The sequence below is a fragment of the Heterocephalus glaber genome, unplaced genomic scaffold (assembly GCF_053883595.1).
Source record: "Heterocephalus glaber isolate CG9 unplaced genomic scaffold, H.glaber_assembly_v1.0 deba00001472, whole genome shotgun sequence".
Classification (NCBI taxonomy): domain Eukaryota; kingdom Metazoa; phylum Chordata; class Mammalia; order Rodentia; family Bathyergidae; genus Heterocephalus; species Heterocephalus glaber.
This window is the reverse complement of record NW_028258315.1, coordinates 28,327,834-28,348,330: the sequence shown is the minus strand read 5'-3', so window position 1 is coordinate 28,348,330 and position 20,497 is coordinate 28,327,834. Positions and strand designations below refer to the sequence as shown.

The window sequence follows — 20,497 nt, the reverse complement described above, 5'->3', positions numbered from 1 at the left end:
CACTTTGTGACAATGTCTCAGCCTGAAACTTGAGGGAAAAAATAGCCTTGCGAATGCATAGTTCCCTTTCTCTGCACAACACTGGGAATGTTCATTATTTTGGTCATTTGGTAATTTGAGGCCATTGGAAAGTCTAGATGTTGGCCAATGGCAGTTTCCCCTCAGGAGCTGCTGGGGGGAGGTGACACCCTCTGGGAAGGAAGGAGATGATTGGCCAGAGACAATGGCACTTCAGAGTGCCCAACCAATGTCTAATAAGTCATAGGGCCATAGCCACAAAGCTCTTCCCTGGGCATTCTCTACTGTGAGGGTCATTAGAGGAGACCCATCCCCTGCACCCCACTCAAGATTCAGAAAACGAGCGGAGAGGGAGAAAGACAGGGGAGAATGTGGCCTTGGAGGTTACTATTGGTCACCATCCCTGCATTTGCCCACCTGACTTCCCCTAGGACCAGTTCACGTGCCCTGATGAATATGAAGACCCTGCAGTCCTCTATGGGGCCATCCAGTCTTTTGAGCAGAAAGTGGTGATCTGCCATGAGGCCGACCCAGCCTGGCGGGGCGCTGTGCTATCCAACAGGGAGGAGTTGCTGACCCTGCGCCATGTGGTGGACGAGGGCACTGATGAGTACAAGGTCATCATGCTTCACAGGGGCTTCCTGAGCTTCAAGGTGATCAAGGTATGGCCACGGCGCTATCCCCCGTCCCTTATCCAAGGCCCTGGCTGGGGACCACCGGGAAGAAATAGAAGGTGGTTGGCACCAATGCGCATGTCCCTGGGCCAACAGCCTCAGGTCAAAGGGGCTGCCCAGAGAAGCAGCAGCAGCCAGAACCAGAGACCAGCCAGCAGCCTGGGTGCCACAGTCCCCTGAAGGGCCGTCTCTCTACCTTGGAGGTCAAGGACTTGGGCTGAACATCTCAGCAGGCACAGGATGAGGATGTGGATGAGGGCCAGGATCTGGCTCCTTTTTCTGCTTTTCCATCGAAGAGCCTTATTCCCTATGGTGCTTTTTTCATTATAGCTTTGAACCACGAGGCTAAAACAAAATCTTTCCATTTCCAGTTTCCCCATGAAAGTAGCATCATCTCAGTTTTGTAGGACTGACTGTGACAAGAACGTTTGGCTCAGTGGTACAGTCACAGACCTCAGATCCCAGAGGCCCCTCACTGGTTGTGGTTAGTAACAGGCCATGCACTTCTCCCCGTTCCTGCAGGTGAACAAAGAGTGTGTGCGAGGACTCTGGGCTGGGCAGCAGCAGGAGCTCATCTTCCTCCGCAACCGCAACCCAGAGCGCGGCAGCATTCAGAACAATAAGCAGGTCCTGCGAAACCTGATCAACTCCTCCTGTGACCAGCCCCTGGGCTACCCCATGTATGTCTCCCCGCTAACCACGTCCTACCTGGGGACCCACCGGCAGCTGAGGAACGTGTGGGGCAGGCCTGTCATGCTGGACAGCCTGAGGACATGGTTCCAAGCCAGGTGGCTGAGGTAGGAGTGCGCCACGAAGCTTTGCACCTGCATGCTGTGGGGGGGGCATGCAGAGCTCTCGAGATCTGTTTGGAATGTCACTGCCTGTGTTGGTTACTTTTCTCTCATTGCTGAGACAAAATACCCGACACTCCAAGTTAAAGGGGGAAAGGTTTATTTAGCTCACAGTTTGTAGAGGTTTCAGTCCATAATCGGCAGGCTCCAAGGCAGGGGGGCTTGGCAGAGGGGCATCGCAGAGAACAGTTCATGGGGCCCACAAGGTAACAAAAGCAACAAGGGACCTTAACAGCATCTTTCTGCCCCTTTTATCATATCCAGGCTACTTAGGGTGGGCAGCATTCACACCTTTAATCCTAGTTACCTTGAGCCTAGCATTGCACCATGAATCAATCCCAGTGTCACACACTCTAGATCCAGCCACCTTTGAAAAAACCCCACCTATGACTGCATGAGGCTTTGGGGGACATCTAGACACAAGCCATAACACTGCCTGTCACTGTTGTGTCATTGAACGCAACCACATCCAAGTGGCATCTAACTGGTCATTTGTCCAACAAGTGGTCTCCAAGCGAGGTAAGAGCAGTTAGTTTATACAAGGAGTCACCTCCTGGGCCTCTCAGACTGAGATCTACCTGTACTTGCACTAGATCTACCTGTACCAGGCCTGAGTTCCCCACACCACCTCATTCATTAAGGGTCTCACTGGTGCAGCAGTGAGCCTGTGGTTTCCGGTGACTAAGCTTTGCCTCTCAATGTGGCTGTGCACCTGACCAGGTATCAAGGCCATGAGTTCTCCTGGGGCTCTTTCCCCCTGGTGTGTCTGTTCACTTATTAGACACTGGGGCTTAAGAAACAAGCATCCCCTTCCCACATGCACCCAGGGTGCTGCTCACCTGGAGAGCATGGTCTTCTGTCCAACTCAGACACAGCTGTGAGAGACTCAGGGGACAGTCCCCTGTTGCGTAGCAGCAGGGATGCCTTCTGCAAATCATGAGGTGATTTCCTCACTGTGCAAGCATCAGTAAGCAAACACAACTTAACAAAGACCAAGACAGCTGCATTATCCCTGGGTGACCTAGTCTCGCGGACCTTGTGTTGGCTGTGATCCTGTGGCTGAATGGCTGAGCCCTGAAAGTTGTCTTCTCTCACAGCATGCGCAAGGACTGCAACACTGGGCAGAGGAGTGGAGGCGCCATTGAGGACCTGGATGGGGGTGGGGCCCCAAGTGGGGACAGCAGCTTGGAGCAGCCCCAGAAAGGTGGCACCCAGCCCTGGGTCTCCCCGTGCAAAGGTGCTCAGAGGACAGGTGAGTGCTGCAGCGCAGGGCCTTGGCCTCCATGCTGTGGGTAAGTCATCGTTCTCGTGCCAACAGCTCCTCCTGCAGTAAGAGTCGCCCCTGGCCAATGGCCGTCCGAAAGGACTAACCCCTGTAGAGCTCTGCTCAAGAAAATCCTCTGCCCCTGTGAGGTCTGGATTTGATCATTTGTCTGTCAGTCTGTCCATCATCTTGGGCAGCCATTCATCCATCCCCGCTCATCTCTCTCACGGGTATCCCTCATGTACTCTGCCTCCTCCTGCACAGACAGGCCACTGCACCCATTGCTCTCCCTGGTCCTTGCCCCTCCACTTGCCAGCACCATTCCAGCGGGCAAGGGAAGAGGGATGGAAGGTCACCTCCGGTGGCAACATCTCAGGTGCCCAGGACCAAATCAGGCTGAGTCTAAAGTTAAAAATCCTGTTTAAATTACCTTCAAATAGGAAAGTCAAGCTGAGCCAGATGGACAGGGTTCTGACATCCACTGGTGTTGATGTGCACGTGGGAGGGGGTGCTGGGATGTTTGCAGAGAACATGGCCTGGGGACCAGGGAGGCAGATGCTCTTTGCTGATTCCTTGGTTCTGCCTTCGAAGCCTGTTAGTGGTTTCATTGTTTGGCCTCAGTTCTTCCTTCCTCATTTTGAGAAGTATTTACTAAGTACCTCTGTACATGCCTTCCTTTGAGCCCTGCACCGAGTGAGCCCGGAGAGAAGTGCCCAGGTAAGGCAGAGGGTTGAGGTGCAGTGGTAGGATTATATAAATACAGGCAGGATGGATGGATGGATGGATGGATGGGTGGATGGATGGATTCAGGTGATAGTACTTATCACAGATAGATCTGCTACATGCGATAGGTAGAATACAGATAGATGATAGGAATGATGAGTAGATGAGAGACAGATATAGGATATAGAAAGGTAGATATAGGTGATAGATGATAGAGATCATTGATAGGTAGACAGAGGTAGATGATAGATAGATAGATAATTGATAGAGAAATGGAGATGGATGATGGGTAGATGATAAATGTATAGATGATAAATGACAGATAGCAGGCAGATGAGATACACAGATGATAGAATGATGGACAATTGATAGAAAAATGGAGATGGGTGATGGGTAGATGATAGATGGATAGTTAGACAGATGGAACAGATACAGGAGCTAGAAGCATAGATAGAGATAATAGATGTGGTAGATGATATATAGTGACAGGTTGATGGGTAAAGATCATAGATGATAGATGGGATAGATATATAGATGATTGACAGAGATACGGAGATAGATGGTAATGAATAGATGATTAATAAACCCTAGATAATGGGTAGATGATACATAGATAATAGAAGACAGAGATGGAGATGACAGATGCACAGATAGGTGATAGAGAGGGATGTAGATGACAGATAGCAGGTGACTAATAAAGGAGAAATCGATGGCAGAGAAATGATACATAGACAGATGATTGACAGAAGACAGAAGAGTGGGTAAGTAGACCGGTAGATGGGCAGAGGAGCTAACGTCTACTGTCAAGAGAAACAGACCCCTTCCTCTTCCACCTGCTGTCTTCCCTGAGCCCAGTTCCTCATCCCAAGGCCACCATGCTGCACCTGGCTCTCAGGATGGAAGGGTCTTATTGCTTCCATAACATTTGTTATCGCAGGAGAAACAAATCTTAGGGTTGAGTAGGCAACTTTCCGGATGGGAAGTGCAAGGTGGTCCTGTGGTGAGAAGCCTGAGCCTGTGCCGCAGTCAGCCTGGCAAGGCCAGGGTCTGCAGTGTGGTGAGAGGGCATGTGGATGGGCTACTTCCTCTGGGAACGGAGCAAGCTGCAGCCGCCCGCCTGGAAAAGCCTTGCACCCTCTGCCCAGAGCCGGTCATGACAGTGGGCACCTCCAGCTCACTGGAGCCCTCTGAGCCCTTTGGGGTGGCTGTCAGGGCAGGACCTTTGAAAGCCTAAACCAGCTGTTAGTGCGTCATTATTGCTTCTTAGAACTGCTCCTCCAAGGCCACTTGGCTGTCCACAGTGTAAAGTTTAGGGCATGCTGGTGACACTCCCCACCCAGGCTCCTGGCCTTGGCCCACTGGCCCCACTGCAGCTCATGTTTGCCCCAGTCCTGAGACTGCTACTGTAGGTTGAGGGTCAGGAAGCCTGGCACAGGCTGCCTTCTCGCCCTGTGCCCTGACATGCAGTGACTGCTCAACTCTGGTGTCAGTTCTGGGTGTGCTCTTTGGGGCCGGCACACTGAGGAAAGTACATGGGCAGGTTCCCCCAAGCCTACGGGACACCAAGAGCGTTCACTGTCCTTTCCTTGCACAGGGAGAAACTGAGCACAGGGAAGGTCAGTCACTGCCATAAGGTGCCTAGCTGATCAGCAGCTGATCTAGGATTTGCACCAGACACCATCCTAACCACCATGCACTGCTGTGGTGCTGGCCCTGGATGCCGCCACCTTGTCCCATCCCTGCATGCTCACTTCTAGCACTCCATCTGTGCCTCTGGTACTGTCCTTGCTGCCATGACTTTGTCCTGTCCCCTGGCTGGCAAGGTCCCTACTTACTAGGGATCTTCCTTCTGGTCCCACGAGCAGGCAGAGCCAATGCTCTGGTCCTTCTGAGGCAGCCAGCCAGGGTTCCCTTTCCTCACTATGGGCAGGGAGGGAACAGATGTGGGGTGGCCTGCCTGCCTGGAGAAGCCTGGCACCCACTCTGGCTCAGGGCACGGCCATGCCTGAGGAGGAAGTCACTGCAGCCAGGCAGGCTACCCTTGGCAAGTGCCCAGTGGAGGTTCAGAGGGCTGCAGGGATAGGGTGGAATCAGGATGGCTGTGCCCCCCTGACCTCTAAGACAGGAAGATCTGCTCAGTCTCACTCTCCCTGCCTTCTGGGGAGCTCTGACAACTCACACGGTCATAATCTCCCCTTTACACAGCAGCCAGGGTGATTTTATTTTCACTTATGTCACTTCCTCCTATCTTGTGTTGAATGACACCTGTTACTCTGAATACACCAGGTTAAGTGACAAGTCCCACAGCCCAAATGGCTTGAAAAACAGAATCTTCTTGTCCCACAGTCTGTAGGGTGAAAGTCCAGAGTCAAGAGTTGGTTCCTCCTGTGGACATGAGGGAGAGTCTGTCCCAAGTGTCTCCCTGGCTTCTGGAATTGCTGGCTGACTTTGTATTCTGTGGTTGTAGAAGCACCACCCTGACCTCCTCCTTCATCCTTACACAGCATTGTTCTCCCTGTGTGCAAGTCTATGTCCAAATGACCCCTTTCTAAAAGTGCACTGGTCATGTTGGACTAGAGCCCCACCTCATCTTAACCACTCCATCAATGACTGATACCAGATGATGAGACCTCTTGACCCAGATATGATAGAAGAGACTGGGCCAAATACTGCAAACACGAGCATTCCTAAACTGGCAAAGCTTTATGGATAGCAGGTACAGGGGGTAAGGGGGTTCAGCCAATTGAGGTCTTGACTGAAGGGAGTCAGCAATTGGTCAAGAGAGTGATCAAGCTGTTACCAAAACAAAGAGAGCAGCAGGCTGTCCACTCATTCCCATTGGCCAAGGGGATGGTTCCAAAAGACACTTCATCTCCTGATGGACTTGGACACTGGATGGTCATGGTCAACTCATCCTAGAGGCTGTTGAATTTTCATGTAGCTGGAGCCATCATCCTGCAGAGAACATCCTGGCCTTGTGGCTGTGGGTCTGGGCTCTACAATGGGGCTGAAGAACTTCAGGGCTTGGGCTTTAGTGGCTGCTGAAGAAGCACTGGGGTAGTGTAGAAAAGAGAGAGAAAAGAAAATGCACACCAACTCCAGCAGGCAGTAGGCCAAGTCAACCCTGTCTTATAGTTTTAGTCTAAACATTTTTAAATGTTCAATATGTCTACATGCAGAGCTGAGTAGGATTTGATCCAAGGGTTATGACAACAAAAGGGACAGATACAATATTAAGACAGAGACACCAAGCCTTTATCCCATTTTAGACTCCCATTAAGTCTCTGCAAGCCAAAATAAGGAGTCAGTTTTCTCAGCAAGCAGCTTTCAGGTTTCCGGGAATTAACCCAGACAACTGTTATCATAACCCCTGCATCAGACGTCCTGTCCACACCAATGCTAGGGAGAAACTAATGATGCATTGCCCAGCTGTGTGACCTCCAAAATTAGTGATTTTAAGTTGACTAAGAGCAAGTGAAGCTAGAGGGCTTATTTATTTTCATCCTTGGTAAGAATTTCTCATTTCATGCAAAGATTCTGCTTCTGTGATTTTACTAGGGTCTCATGATGGGCCTCTTGAAACATGCCATGCTACAAAGGATAATAGTTTGCTGCACCCAGAGGCTTATTCTGTCCCACCACTGACTCGCTGTGCTGGACCCTAAGGGTCTCACAATGACCCTGTTTCTAAGTGAGGTGCTGGGGTTAGGAAGTCATCATGAGTTTGGAGGGACACACTTCAGCCTGTCCCAACACCCATGCCCACAGCTGGTCGCAGGCCTCTCCCTGCCACTGTCTCTGACTTCTGCACTCAGCCTTTTTCTGCTGTGTGCTTAGGTGCACAGTGCCACACCCTCAGGGCCCCTGCGGCTGCTGCCATCCTTGCCTTAAATGCACTTCTCCCAGGGCAGCCACCTCTCCAGATCATTAAACCATCAAGGTGACTGTCTCCTCCAGTCACCTACGCAGGCTTCTATCAAAGGCCACCTTACCCAGAGGCCTGCCAGCCAAGCATGGCGAATGCCCTGCCCATGCTCCTGCCCTGCCTCTTCCTCACTCTTCCCCTAACTACTGATGACCAGGTCTGCTGTCTGTGGTCAGAATTCTCCCACAATAGCTGGGCGTGGTGGCACATGATTGTAATCCCAACTCTCTGGGAGGCTGAGGTAGCAGGACGAGCATTCAAACCCAGCCTGGGAGACATAGTGAGACCCTGACTCAAAATGAAAAATGGTTGGAGATGTAGCTCAGTGGAAAGGTCCTGGGTTCAATCCTTAGTATTGAAAAAAAAAATTCACAAGGGGAAACTGTGACTGTGAGTTGCCCCACACACAGGACAATGGGCACTCACTGGAGCCCAGGATGGGATGTACATGGGGACCACTCTCTTCCCCACTGTCCCTGCATCCTGTACCAGGAGGGGTGCTGGCATTGCAGGAAGGCCAGGCTTGTGCATGCCCAGAGGGCAGCAGTGAACTCTGGAGTTCCCAGACTTTGCATGTGTCCTAGTAGCAATGTGTGGGAGCAGAATACAAACCCCTGTTCCCAGTTTCCTGTCTTTGTGAATGGCCACTCAGGCAAGGCTGGTCCTGAGCTCAGCAGATTCTGGGTGACTGGATGAGTGGACAGTCCCCCTCTAGCTTTGGCTGCTTGTACCACGGTGTCCCAACTGGCAGGCAGCAGGCCTCAGGGCCCAGAGTTCCTTCATGGGGCTTCTGGCCATCAGACTCTATCATCAGAGCTAGAAATGCTGATCCTGGTAGCTTTCCTGAAGTTACCATTTTGTCCTGGGAGCTAAAGTCCCACCAAGGCCTGACTTGGATTGAGGTGATTCTCCAGGGAACCAAGGACTGAGCATCTGGTGAAGCTTGGTGATAGGGCTCTGGCCACACCGACCCTGGGGAGAGGGGACCAAAGCCTCCCTCCCTGCAGGCCCTTTCCACCCAGCACACCCAGGCTGTCTCCAGAAGGCCCATAGAGCAGGTGTGCCTGGCAGGGCAGCCACCTTGCCAGACCATTAAACCAACTGGATTCCAGTCCTAGTGTGGGCACTGAGGGGGTTTCCAGGTGCAGGGACACAGTTTCCCTCCACCTGAGGTTCTGCCTTGAGGGCTTATGTGCAGGAAGCCCCTGGGATCCCAAGAAGAGCAGGCCCTGAGATAAGGCCACCACAAGGAGGAGCGGCAGCCACCTGGCATCCCTGTGAGTGCCTGGGACACTTCGAGGAAGTCATCTGCCTGCCATTCCCAGTAAACCATCACCTCCAAAGGGACACCTCACAGTGCTAGGAAGACGGTGGACTTTATTTCAGCTATGGGTTTCTCTGGCTTCTGCCCTTCTCCAAACTTCCCTGCCCATCTAAGTTGGGCCAAGCAGCTTCCAGAGAGGAAGCCAGTGTGGGGCACAGGGGTTGTGCTCCATTAGGGGGATATTCCTGAGCCCACCTCTCGATACCTGACCTGGAGCAGTGGAGGAATTACCTTTGTCACTGTGGCCTGCCTGTGGGTGACACCCATGGGTCTCACCCTCTAAGGCGCAGTGCTTTTTAATCTTCACAAATGGTGCTAATGGCTAAGGTTAGGAAGCCCTGAATCCACCGCAGACTCTGGGGAGGTCTCTTGGATCCCGCCGCAGGGTTTCTGTGCCAGGTGAATTTACAGGTTGCTCTGTCCTGTAATTTATTTTTGGGGTCATTGGTGGTGAGTGTGAGGTAACAGAAACAATGCAGTAGTCATTTGTTTCAAAAGATCGAGGCAAATGGCAGAGTGGACCTTGTATTGGTCATGACACAGTATGCTAAGTGCCATAAGAGGCAGGCCCAGGGCCTCACAGGCTGGGACCTGCCTCTGTGGGAAGGACAGGATGGATGGAAGTGAGCGGGCAATTCTGAAGGATGAACTACAGCCAGTTCTCACAGGGTCTTGTTCCTCTCACAGTGACCAAGGCTTGCCTGTACCTACGGACCCAACTGCCCTTCCTTACTCTTGCCTCCATTACCAACATGCGTCCTAATCCTGAGACCTTGCCAGATGCTCAGAGGACCAGTTCCTTCCCAACAAGTTCCCCTGAGTAGCACCCCTCTCCCCAGGCCACCATGCTGTGTCTCTGCCCAGCACTCCAAGCCCTGCTGGCAGGCACATATGTGCAAACCTCACTGGAGCCTGACCAGCCACCACCCTCTTGCTGAGGTGCAGAATATGTATCACAGCTGGAGGAGGGTGGGCAGAGCACAAGGCCTGTGACCTACTTCCTGGGAGCACTGGGAAAGCCATCGCAGTCTAATCCCCCACTGGAGAGGAAGGCTGGGTCCTTGGATTGCCCAAGATTTGCTCTGCAGCCGCTCAGATAACGATCAGAGATGAAGGATGATGCCCAGAGGAGGGTAATTCATACTCTATGTCCCCTTAGTGTTCCCTAGAAACACTCATAATCTGGTAATACAGTAATTGGCAAAATAAGTTAAATCGTAAAATAATGATCCTGGGTAGCACAAATGGTTTTAGAGTGGTTTGCTTACGTGGCGCTGTTTCATTTGCAAAATTAAGTTTTGTTTTTGTTTTTTTTAAAAAAGCATCATCTGAAGCAATGAAATGGGGGAGGGTCCTTGTGCATTACTCTATTTGCTACCCATGGTGGCTTTGTCCCTTTGTTCCTAGAAGTAGTGGGGATGTTCCCCGCCCAGTGAGCACTGTGCAGCACTGATCAGCTTCACAGTGTAAATCACAAACAGATGCTTGGGCTTGTCTTACTCTGAATAAACTAACAAATCATGATCCTTGCTCTTAACTCTTAATTTGTTGGAGTCTTTTTCGTCCTGTTGTTTTCTTCTAAAAGAGAAACACCCCACCTTCTCAGCAGGGACTTTGCAGCACTGGGGCTGAGCAAGACCCTTTCAGAAAGAAAGCCCCCTGGAGGTACAGGCTGGAGAGACCCTGGACATTCCATAGTCATGTCTGTTCCCTAAGCAGTTCTCTCAAATGATGTCTCACTTTTGGGTCTCCTATGGACATGCACAAATATTGAGAATCATCACATGCACAATTAATAATGGCATCTGGGGTGGCGTAGAACAGGAGACAATGTGTCTGGGAGCCACTCCTCAGCCCACCTCTTTGCAGTGAATGACACCCAACTGTCACAGCTTCAGGAGGTAGGCCATGAGGCCATTGGTGGAGCTGCACCTCACCAGCTAGAACAGAAGTAGAGCTTAGGGGTTCTTGATGCTTAAGTGAGCAGTGCAATGTCCTAGTGAGGCTTGTCTTCCTTCTAGCTGCTCCCTTTATGAAGCTGTGTCCTGAGGCCACTGGAAGAGCCTAAGCAGAGGCCCACTTTGAGTTCTTCCAGAGGCATGGATAGAACCACATCTCTGGGGCAGTCTGATCCTATTGTCAAAAATGGCCTTTCTGCACAGGACTCAGCAGGGACTGGGACCTACAGGGGCCTCAGGGAGGGACAGTCGGCCAAGGCAGCTGGGCCACACCAGGCAAGACTGTTTTAAAGGAAGGCTGGGCATGGTGGTGATGTGGATGTCACCCAAAAGACCATGATCTCAAGAGGAAACTTCTAGAGAGCACATGGTCCAAACCATCCTCTTTTCCCTTTTCAAGTCTTCTAAAAATGATTGAACTCTGCATGTTTTCCTTTATTACCATTTATCGGATAAGCACAGGAACCTAAGTCTTGGGACAAGAACAAATCCAGAATTATTCCACATGGCCAAATAGGTTGCTGGTATCATCCGAGTTAAGGTTGCAGCTGGTTGCAGCTCCCCCCCACCCCATCCTGAGGCTGCTGGGTACCTGGGCTGGCAGGCTCGTGGGAGTGCAGCCAGGTCACACACTGGCCTCCCAGCCCTCATCCTAACCTTGAGTTCCTTGTCTTAATCTCTGTGGGTTCCTGTGACCCAGGCTCAGCAGGTGTCCATGACACCACACAGACACCAGCATTCTTAGCCACCTGCCACAGTCACGGGCTGTGTTTTCCTCAGATTTAAAATGGGTTTTTATTATACAATTGGCACATATTTATGGGGCACTGGATGATGGTTTAATGCAGGTCTTGTTGGGATTACAGGCATGCGCCACCACACCTGCTTGTAATAATTTTTTTAAGTTTCACTGTATATTTGATCACACCTCTTTAACATTTTGTGCAGGGAACTTTCAGACTCTTTCATCTCCTTATTGGAAATTATCATGAAATTATTTGAAATGTATCATGAAATTCTGACTGTGGTCACCCCGCTGTGTCGCAAGACCCCAGGGCCAGCCTTCTCATCCACCCATGTTTGGCCCCTGTCCTCACCCTCTGAAGGAATGAACCTCCATGTCCTTAGTGGCACTTCTTGCCTCAGCAGGACATGGACAACCAGGTGCTCTGCTTCCCTTCACAGGCCACAGGAAGGGCAGGAGCCAGTCTGTCCAGGTGCCCTCAGCACTCAGCCAGAGGCTGCCTGTCCTGAGCTCATCGGGCCCCATTGTGGAGAGCCGCCAGGCCTTCCTGCAGACATCCACGTCGGTCCATGAGCTGGCCCCGAGGCCCTCAGGTAGCCGGCTCTCCTTGCATACCTCGACCACGTCCCTGCACTCCCAGCCACCCCCAGGCACCACCACAGGCCACCTGAGTGTCCGAGAGCGCGCTGAGGCACTCATCCGGTCCAGCCTGGGCTCCTCCACGAGCTCTACCCTCAGCTTCCTCTTTGGCAAGAGGAGTTTTTCCAGTGCTCTCGTTATTTCTGGACTGTCCGCAGCAGAGGGGGGCAACACCAGTGACACACAGTCATCCAGCAGCGTCAACATCGTGATGGGCCCCTCAGCCAGGGCCGCAGGCCATGCCACACGGGTAAGGCAGCTTGGGATGCGGGATGTGGGGCAGCGCTTAGCTCTAGGCCTGGCCTCCTGGATCCCACCCACTCCCTCTAGAATCCCACCCCGTACCCCAGCAGTGCCCCCCCACCCCCAGACATGCAGGTAACTAGACAGAAAGCTGCTCGCTGTGCTCTGGGCAAACCTGCACACAAGCCCCTCTGGGCATCTCAGGCTTATCAGCCCAAGGCTAGTGAGAATGTCCCCTTGTCTGCCTTGGAAGCCCAGTTACTTTCTTCTTGTTCGCATCACTCTGGCTAAGGGAGAGGCAAGGACATCCAGCAGCACTGGAGTTCAGTGATCACTAATTCCATCCAACAGACTTGTGGAGCTATGAGATGTCTAAGACATTTGGGTATTTAGATTTGAGGAGAGTTTTAAGGACTTTTAACTAGGTAAGCTGTTACTGGTCCAGAATGCCACACTCACTGATGTTAGATGACCACTTGAGCCTCATAAGAAAGTAAATAGATGAACGATGAACACCCAGCAGCCTGCTACATAATGTGGTACAGCGGGAAACCAGTGTTAATTTAAAAATTCAGTCAGATTTGGAGATTTCCCTGGTGTTTCCCACAGTTATAGGCATCAGTCACCACGGCATGGCTTCTGGTCGTGGTGCAGTTATTTGGGGGAATGGGAACCAGCCCTGGTATCCTCAGTGTTACCTTCCTCTCTTCCATGTTGTCCTCCCATGGAGAATGTCCCAAGAGCCCAGAGCTGCAGCAATGGCATGCTGGTGACTGTAGTTGACCTACCTGAGTTTAGCTATGTAACTATACGTATAAGCTTCTTACTGTTTTACATTTCCTCAATAAAAAGACACAAAATACCCTTCCCCCACCCCTAATCTGTGTTTAAGTCATAGTCTGTGGTGGTGTTTCTGGGATTCTGGAAAATTCTCCTTCCCTGACCTTAACAAGGATAATGAATCCTCAGGACCACGGTCAAACAGAATGCCAAGGCTTTGGTGCCACCACTGGTGTCAAACCTGTTGGGGCTCAGTGTGTGAGGGCCAGCCACACACATGGCCTCTCCAGGGCCATTTGTGTCTAATGCACCCCAGACCTCAGGAGAAAGGCCCCTCACTCAGAGGCCCCATCCTAACCTGAGGCCACCCAGTCAAGTCCTGTTATTTGACCAACTGGAGGGCCTACCCTCAAGGTCACTGCCACCCCAGCCCTAGGGTCCCATGGCAGGATGGGGGGATTAGAAGACCTATGCAGTGAATGTATGCTGACTATGGCTGCTTCTTCCTGTTCCCTGAAAGCACTTCTCTGAGCCGTGTGACCCCACTGAGGCTGCAGAGCAGGGGCAGCTTCGTGACCGACGACTAGCTGAGGCTGTGGCAGAGAACCTGAGGGTGATGTGCAGAAGAGCGAGCCAAGAGGACATGGGCCTGGACGACACAGCTTCCCAGCAGAGTGCTTCTGACGAGCAGTAGTGGAGTGGCACCTGGCAGGGAGGAAGGCTCCCCTCCAGCCCCTTTCCGTCTTCTCCCTGTCCCCAACGCAGTGAGCAAGCCGCTCCTCACCCAAGGGGCTCTTCCACAGGGGAAATGGGAGCTGTTCTAGAAAAAGTCACTATGTTTATCTCAGGTTCTTAAAAAGTCTCACATGATGGGGGACAAAGACACCACACCTCTTCCCCACGCACACTGCACAAAGAGTTTGACATTTCAAACAAAAGCCATTTAATATCTGAAAACAAGTAAAGCAAGTAGAGCCCGTAACCACTGCACACTAGTAACTGGCACTTTGTGCACTGCTGTTATGAGGAAAGACAGGGATCACAGCACATGGGACTCTAGGGGTGGGTCCGGTGTGTATAAGTCCAGCCATCGTGCAAGGACTCTCACTTCTTTGTAGTATTTATCCAGCTGTAGGAGTAGTCAGCAGCACTTCCCTCACCGAATTCTGGCAGTGCATGCAGTCCCGTCTTCCGTGCTCTGTGAGGAGCCAGGATAGGTCAGGATGGGAGTTTAGAAATGGACTGCATGGCCAGACATCCTGGACCACACAACACTACACATGTCCAAGTGATTCTGGGCCACCAGTACCCTCCGCTCCCCAGGAACTCGTGCTAGTCTTCCAAGCTGAGCAGCCCCTGCTGTGCCACAAGCACACTTGCACACACCTTTGTTTCAGAAATAAAATGTTTACAGTTATTGCTGTTTGTCTGGTGGTGCAATTGTTTTCACGTCTAAACTAGTGTCCTTGACTAAAACTCATCTAAAAACATATCCATTCCTAAAAATGAGACTGATATTTGGGTAAATCCTGAGACAATTTTTCCCATCTCCAAACTCCCACTGGGGAGAGGAGGCCTGGATTTTTTGCTGACAGGAGGAAGAATAGGAGTCCCGAATGGCATGCACAAAGAATATTACACTGACCTGTGGGATCATCCTTTGGAATAGCTAGAAAGAAATACTTAATGTAGAATAGTCACAAAATGTCTTCAAAGCACCTGGGATTTGGAAGATGGAGTGGAGGACAAAGAGGACAGCTATAGCAGAGTATAGCAGAAAGCCTCTGACCACTGGAAGTAGGTGGTAATGCTTTTAAGTTTTTATAAGATAAGAATTAGCAATTAATAGCAACAGGGCTTTCTAATTAAGAGACCAGAGTGCCACCACACGATAATCCCTAGAGACAGACTTCATTTCTGGTTCATTTTCAGCTACTGGTCTAATGAGATGATGATGTCACCTGCCACAGCTCCTGGCCACTCCTAGGCCACCACACAGCCTGGCCCTTGGGACCAAAAGGCAGCCCTGAGTGGTATGCAGTCCCACACTGGGTGTGCCCCTGAGTTCAATATGCAAGAGGCATATGACTGGCCATGGTCAGAGTGGAACACAGCTGACCACTCTTCAGGCATCCAGAAGAAAGCGCACACAGGGACCCACCCCAAGAAGATGAACCCCAGTGGGGACAGGGATGGTAGTGCACTCACCCTTCACCCACATATAAGCTCAGGAGCTGCTTCTCTACCTGGGCAGCCTCCTGTCCACCCACCAAGCAAAGATGAGTCACTCCAGGACTCCTGTCAGCCGGCTGCCCACTGGCAGCAATGCAGTCACAGCTTTGATATATGAGATTCATGAACCCATGGCCCCAGCCCTTGAGGCAGTCAGCTGCATGGCGGAGTGCTTCTCACAGGGTGGTGTTATAAGCCCATTTCAGGAGGCAGTCCTGAGTTAGTGTTTTTTGCCAGGGTTCTCACATGCTCTGTCAACATATAGCTGAAGTGTGTGTGTTGTTTTTTTTTTTTGGTACCAGGGATTGAACTCGGGATCTTACGGTTGCGAGGTAGGCGCTGGAACCACTGAGCTAAATCCTTGGCTCTATGTAGCTGAAGTTATTTCTACATTTGGACCCTGAACAAAAGTTTCTCCTTTAAAGATAATATACAACTGCAGCGTTTGGGTGTTCTATAAATCATCTGGCTAACTTGGCACTGACACTGTGTTAAAGCATCTGTGTCTGGCAAGTATTTCTGTTAATCACTGGGTGCTCCGGTGTCTCATGACCTGTAAAATGTACAGCACACCACCTGCTTACTTGGCCTCCTCCACACTTTGTTCCAAGCCTTGTGCTACATAACATCTGCCATGGGCATACACAGGAGTGATCTTCCCAGATACACCCTTCCACAGACACTGAGCTGGAGAGGAAGACGGGGATGGCTACTGGCTGATGTGAGGGCTGGGTCAGGAGGAGTGGCTGGACTGGGGAGCCCCTCCTTGTCAGGCAGGATAGTCAAGAGAGAAGATATTTAATCAAGCAAGAAGGCCTGTGTCTTACCTTTCTGCAGAGGCTCATTCTCATAGAGGTAAGAACAAAGAAAACGACTTGTTAAACCGCTGTGTGTGAGCTAACTGGTGCTAAGATCTGCTAAGAAGCAGGAGGAAAGAACAATTTGGCAAGTCATTCTCCAAACTGGTTCTGCTTTATCCTACTTGACCTAGCTGAAATTCTTCATAGGGCAATGTTCATGCCAATTTTGCATTTTTCAAAGTGAAGTTCCCTTAAATCAGGACTTATCCCACTCTGCTAGACATCATGACAGCCTCTCTATCACTGAAGGACTAGCCTGTTTCTTGCAGCTAAAATGTCAACTGTGAGGTCTGGGGACACAGACAGAGAGCCTATGGGAGGGGAAGCAGGGAGTAATAAAAGACCATGGGCCTCAGAGTCACTGAGACTTGGGTTCAGATCTCCATCTGCCACAGATAGTGCCAACCAGCTTTAGCCACAGCCCCTAGTTTTCCTTCTAATTTAAGACAAAATCGAAGTTCAATAAACAGTCATGCTGGAACACTGAGTGCAAAGGGACAAGGGGCAGAGGGAGCGTGTGTGTCCCTCTGGGTTCTGGAGGACAGAGAGACCCTGAGGTGCCAGGCAGGGTTCCAATGCTGGGTCCCACCTCGGCTGGGCAGACAGTCGTGCCGGGCTGCTGCTGGGCCTGCTTGGTTCCTGTTCTCTTATGGTACGGTGGGTTCCAGACGATGCTGTGCTGCTTGCACAGGTTTCCGCCGGGGTCAGGTCCTAGGTGTGGCAGAGGCCACCCTGACCTGCTGAAGCACATGGCCCACACCAGTGTTCAGTGCCCCTCCCATTCCAGTGGCTGCTGAGGTCACAGCTGGCCTGCCAGATGTCCTGAGCTCAGCCTATGGCTTCCGTGAACAGCCCACCCAGGTAGGGACAGTGGAAGGAGATGCCTACACCTCCCTACCAGGCAGTGGCCCTAATCTAGCAGGCCTCTGTGCTGTGGCCCTCAAAAGCTTGGCAAGTTCAGGTCAGGCTTCAAAAGCTCTCCAGAGGAAACTGCAACAATGTGAGCATCTGTCCAGGCTGTGGGCAGTGTTTAGACAGGGGCGCTTCATACACCATCATGGGCACTTGCAGACACACACGCCCAATCTGTCCAGGCACAGAGGGGACATACTGCATTCACACCAGTGCATGTGTAGCTAGCGCTGGTTGCTAAACTTTCATGGGTACTCATAGATCTTTACCGAAAGTGACCTAAAATCCCGGAGCTTCCCACTTCTCCAGGATTACCAGCCACATGGACGGCAATCTTCAGCTTCACGAGTTCTGGAGTTTCTGCATCTTCTCTCCTTTCCTATTTTTCCTGCAGCCCCCAAGACTGAGCACTCTCACAGGGATGGGCAGAACAGCTGAGGACACTGTCTTATGCAGTGCCACCCCCTCCCATGACAGTCATTACCTCTCTTTGTTAAAAGGCAAACTAGGTCCAGAAAGGTTCCAAATGCACCCAAGTTAACTCAGCCTAGCAAGGCTCGGGTGTGAACCCCAGACTTTCACCCTCATCCTTATCCTTGTATCAATGTCCTAAAGATTGTGTCTGTACCATCAGATTTATTTCTGTATTTATTAGGCAATACACAAAGAAATAAACAAGAAATGGGGAAGAGAAGCTACAATGACTTTCTTTAGAAATAATAATTTTTAAAAAATCAAATAACTGTTAATCACTTTGAGCAGCACAAGACCAAAGCTGCACCTGGAGAGCATTTAGTCTTCATGACACAGTAAGCTGATTAGGGTGAATGTTTCTCTCCTCTCCCAGACACATTTATATACATCAGTGGGGGCTCATTCCATCTGATACTCTGAACCCATTGCTCACCTTGCAACCAAATCATGTGCCTGGCTGAAAGAGTAAATAAACACAAAGCTGTAAGCACAAATTAGCCCCAGTGGGTTGTTAATCACGCACAACCCACCAGCATCAAGGCTAACTTGATCTTTCAAACATTTTACGGAAAGCAGTTGTCAAGCTTTCTTGGGTAAAGCCTACAAGGTCCATAAACCTGGAGGCACCAAACCTCACTCAGCACACAGGAAGGGAGGGAGGCATCAAAAGCTGTGCTTGACCCAGACGACCTTGGGGGCGGCAATGCAGGGACTCAGCCCAGCTTATGTCCTGCTGCTCTGCACACACATCACAATATCTGGCAGAAGGTGGTTTCTGTTTTCCTTTGTGACCTGGGGGTAGAAGGAAGAGAGCTGGCTTCAGAATTCCTTCCATCTGGTGGCAAGAAATCTCCTAAAAGAAGAGCCTGGAAGGCTGAGAGAGGCAGTGGAAGCCCAGCTCTTTGGGCTTCTCTGAGACAGTACAGGACCAAGTTCCACCATCAGCTTGTGCAGTGACAACTCGACCACAGACAGTGGCTCTGCGTGCTGATGGTGGCCAGCCTGGGGAGAGCCGCAGCTGGGTGCTGTGAGGCGTGGACCAAGATGGAGAGGCAGGAGGGGACCTACACCCTGCAGCTCGACTGAAAAAGAAGGTAACATGGAGAGAAGCAAGGAGGACCATGGGCTGTGGACCCATGGGTGCAGCAGGCGGCAGTGAGCTACTGAGCCCAGTGAGGCTCCAAAAGGCTGGTGTAATCCACTCATCAACCACCATGCACACACACAGGACTCTGGACAATAAGTGCTGCAAGGGGCCCCTGAGCTTGGCTAACTACTCCTTTAAAAAACAACAGGGAAGCTGAGGCAAGCAAAATGAAAGCAATATGGTGCAGGCCGTAACTCTGTCTCCTGACCCAGTGTGTGCACTTTGTAATTAATGCCCGTACAAAAACAAATAAAAGTAATGACAAGTTTATTCCAGCTTGTCCTCACAGTAATGGATATAGCATATTTTACCTACCCATTTATCCACTGGTGGACATCTGGATTATTCCCAAGTTTTGGCTATTATGAATAATGCCATTATGAACACACATTCATGTTTCTGCATGAACATATGTTTTTCAGTGCTTTGGGATAAATACCTAGGAGTGGAATCGCTGGCTTTATGGTAATTCATTTTACCTTTCTGAGGAACTGTTGGGCTATTTTTTAGTGACTACACTGCTCGTATTCCCACCAATGGCGTGTGAGGATTGATCCCGTTTCTCCACATCCTTGCTAACATCTGTCATTTTCCATTTATGTCATTTACCTTTTACAGCCACCTCAGTGGGTATAAAGTGGTGTCTTGCTGTGATGTGCTTTGCACGGCCCTGAGCACTAACAATGATGCACACACCTTCATGTGCTCACCAAACACTTGTGCATCTTCTTGGGACAAATGTCTACTCAAATCCTATGCCTTTTACTTTTATTTTTATTTTACTGTTGAGTTCTTCATATAACCTAGGATACAAGGCCCTCTCAGATGTATGATTTGCAAATACTTTCCTCCTGTGAGTTCTTTTCCACCTGTGTCTTAGTCATTTCCTCACTGAGACACAATACTAACACCCACCACTTAATCAAAGAGAGGTTTAATTTGGGTCATGTTTCAGTCCGTTGCCAACTGGCTACAAGGCAGGATGGAATGGCACATGGGCATGGCAGAGGAAAAGTGGCTCATGGCAAAGTGGCTGGGGAGCAGAGAGAGTCAACAGAGAAGCCGGAAGAGGAGATCTACCTTTTCTGGTCGCCCCACCACTCTCTCCCCGTTTGCTGAAACACCAGTTTTTTTCCTTATTAAATTATGTAGGCTTCCTTGTAGAAAATCCACTGATCACAGATCCGAGACTCTAATTCTGGACTCCCACTCTATTCCAATGCTCTACACATCTGCCCTTATGCCACTATTACATTGTCTCAATCACTATTTTATAGTAAATTTTAAAATTGAGAAGTGTCAGTCCTCTGACATTCTTTTTCTATATTATTTTGGCTTGACCTCTTTTACGCCCACATGCTCAATTTCTGTAAAAGAAACTATCCAATGACTTCAGATCTACATGTTACAGATAAGCTCCCAACCCCACCTCTGATACTGCAGAAGAGAGGACCACAGGGCCAGTACTAAACTCCTGGCAAAATGGAAAGCGTATGTTCTGTTTGAGGGGGGAAAACAAGAAACACATAGCAGGAAGAGTGAGTCTGAAAACTTCTAAACCAGAGAGAAGTTGGGACTACTTCCTACTCTTCTGATGACCTTGCAACCCCAAAGTGAAAACTGGAAGAATAAAAATCATTTTATGGAAGTAGCAAGTTTAAATGGCTCTGAATTCGAATTACTGAAATAGACTTTGATTATATAATATTTTTATAAAGCAGAAAAATG

General features: G+C 50.3%; 2 protein-coding genes across 9 annotated transcripts in view; one reads left to right on the top strand and one right to left on the bottom strand.

The window, feature by feature from the left end:
- Window positions 1–14,561, top strand: part of Pcnx2 (pecanex 2) — a 226,460-nt gene extending 211,899 nt beyond the window's left edge. For both annotated transcript variants that reach the window (XM_087181900.1, XM_087181901.1), the window contains exons 30-34: window positions 450–680; window positions 1,215–1,489; window positions 2,641–2,795; window positions 11,923–12,371; window positions 13,665–14,561. In XM_087181900.1, the coding sequence (XP_087038026.1) occupies window positions 450–680; window positions 1,215–1,489; window positions 2,641–2,795; window positions 11,923–12,371; window positions 13,665–13,838 (1,284 nt within the window). In that variant the 3' untranslated portion in view covers window positions 13,839–14,561. The remainder of the gene's footprint in view (window positions 1–449; window positions 681–1,214; window positions 1,490–2,640; window positions 2,796–11,922; window positions 12,372–13,664) is intronic.
- Ntpcr (nucleoside-triphosphatase, cancer-related) overlaps window positions 1,627–20,497 on the bottom strand; it is a 41,684-nt gene continuing 22,813 nt past the window's right edge. For 3 of the 7 annotated variants that reach the window (XM_004854640.3, XM_021266405.2, XM_021266409.2), the window contains one exon: window positions 17,779–18,414. In XM_004854640.3, coding sequence (XP_004854697.1) covers window positions 18,346–18,414 — 69 coding nt within the window. In that variant the 3' untranslated portion in view covers window positions 17,779–18,345. Of the gene's footprint in view, window positions 6,583–14,152; window positions 14,343–17,778; window positions 18,415–20,497 lie in introns of those variants that run through there. The other 4 variants (XM_021266407.2, XM_004854642.3, XM_021266406.2 and 1 more) reach the window with 2 other exon arrangements.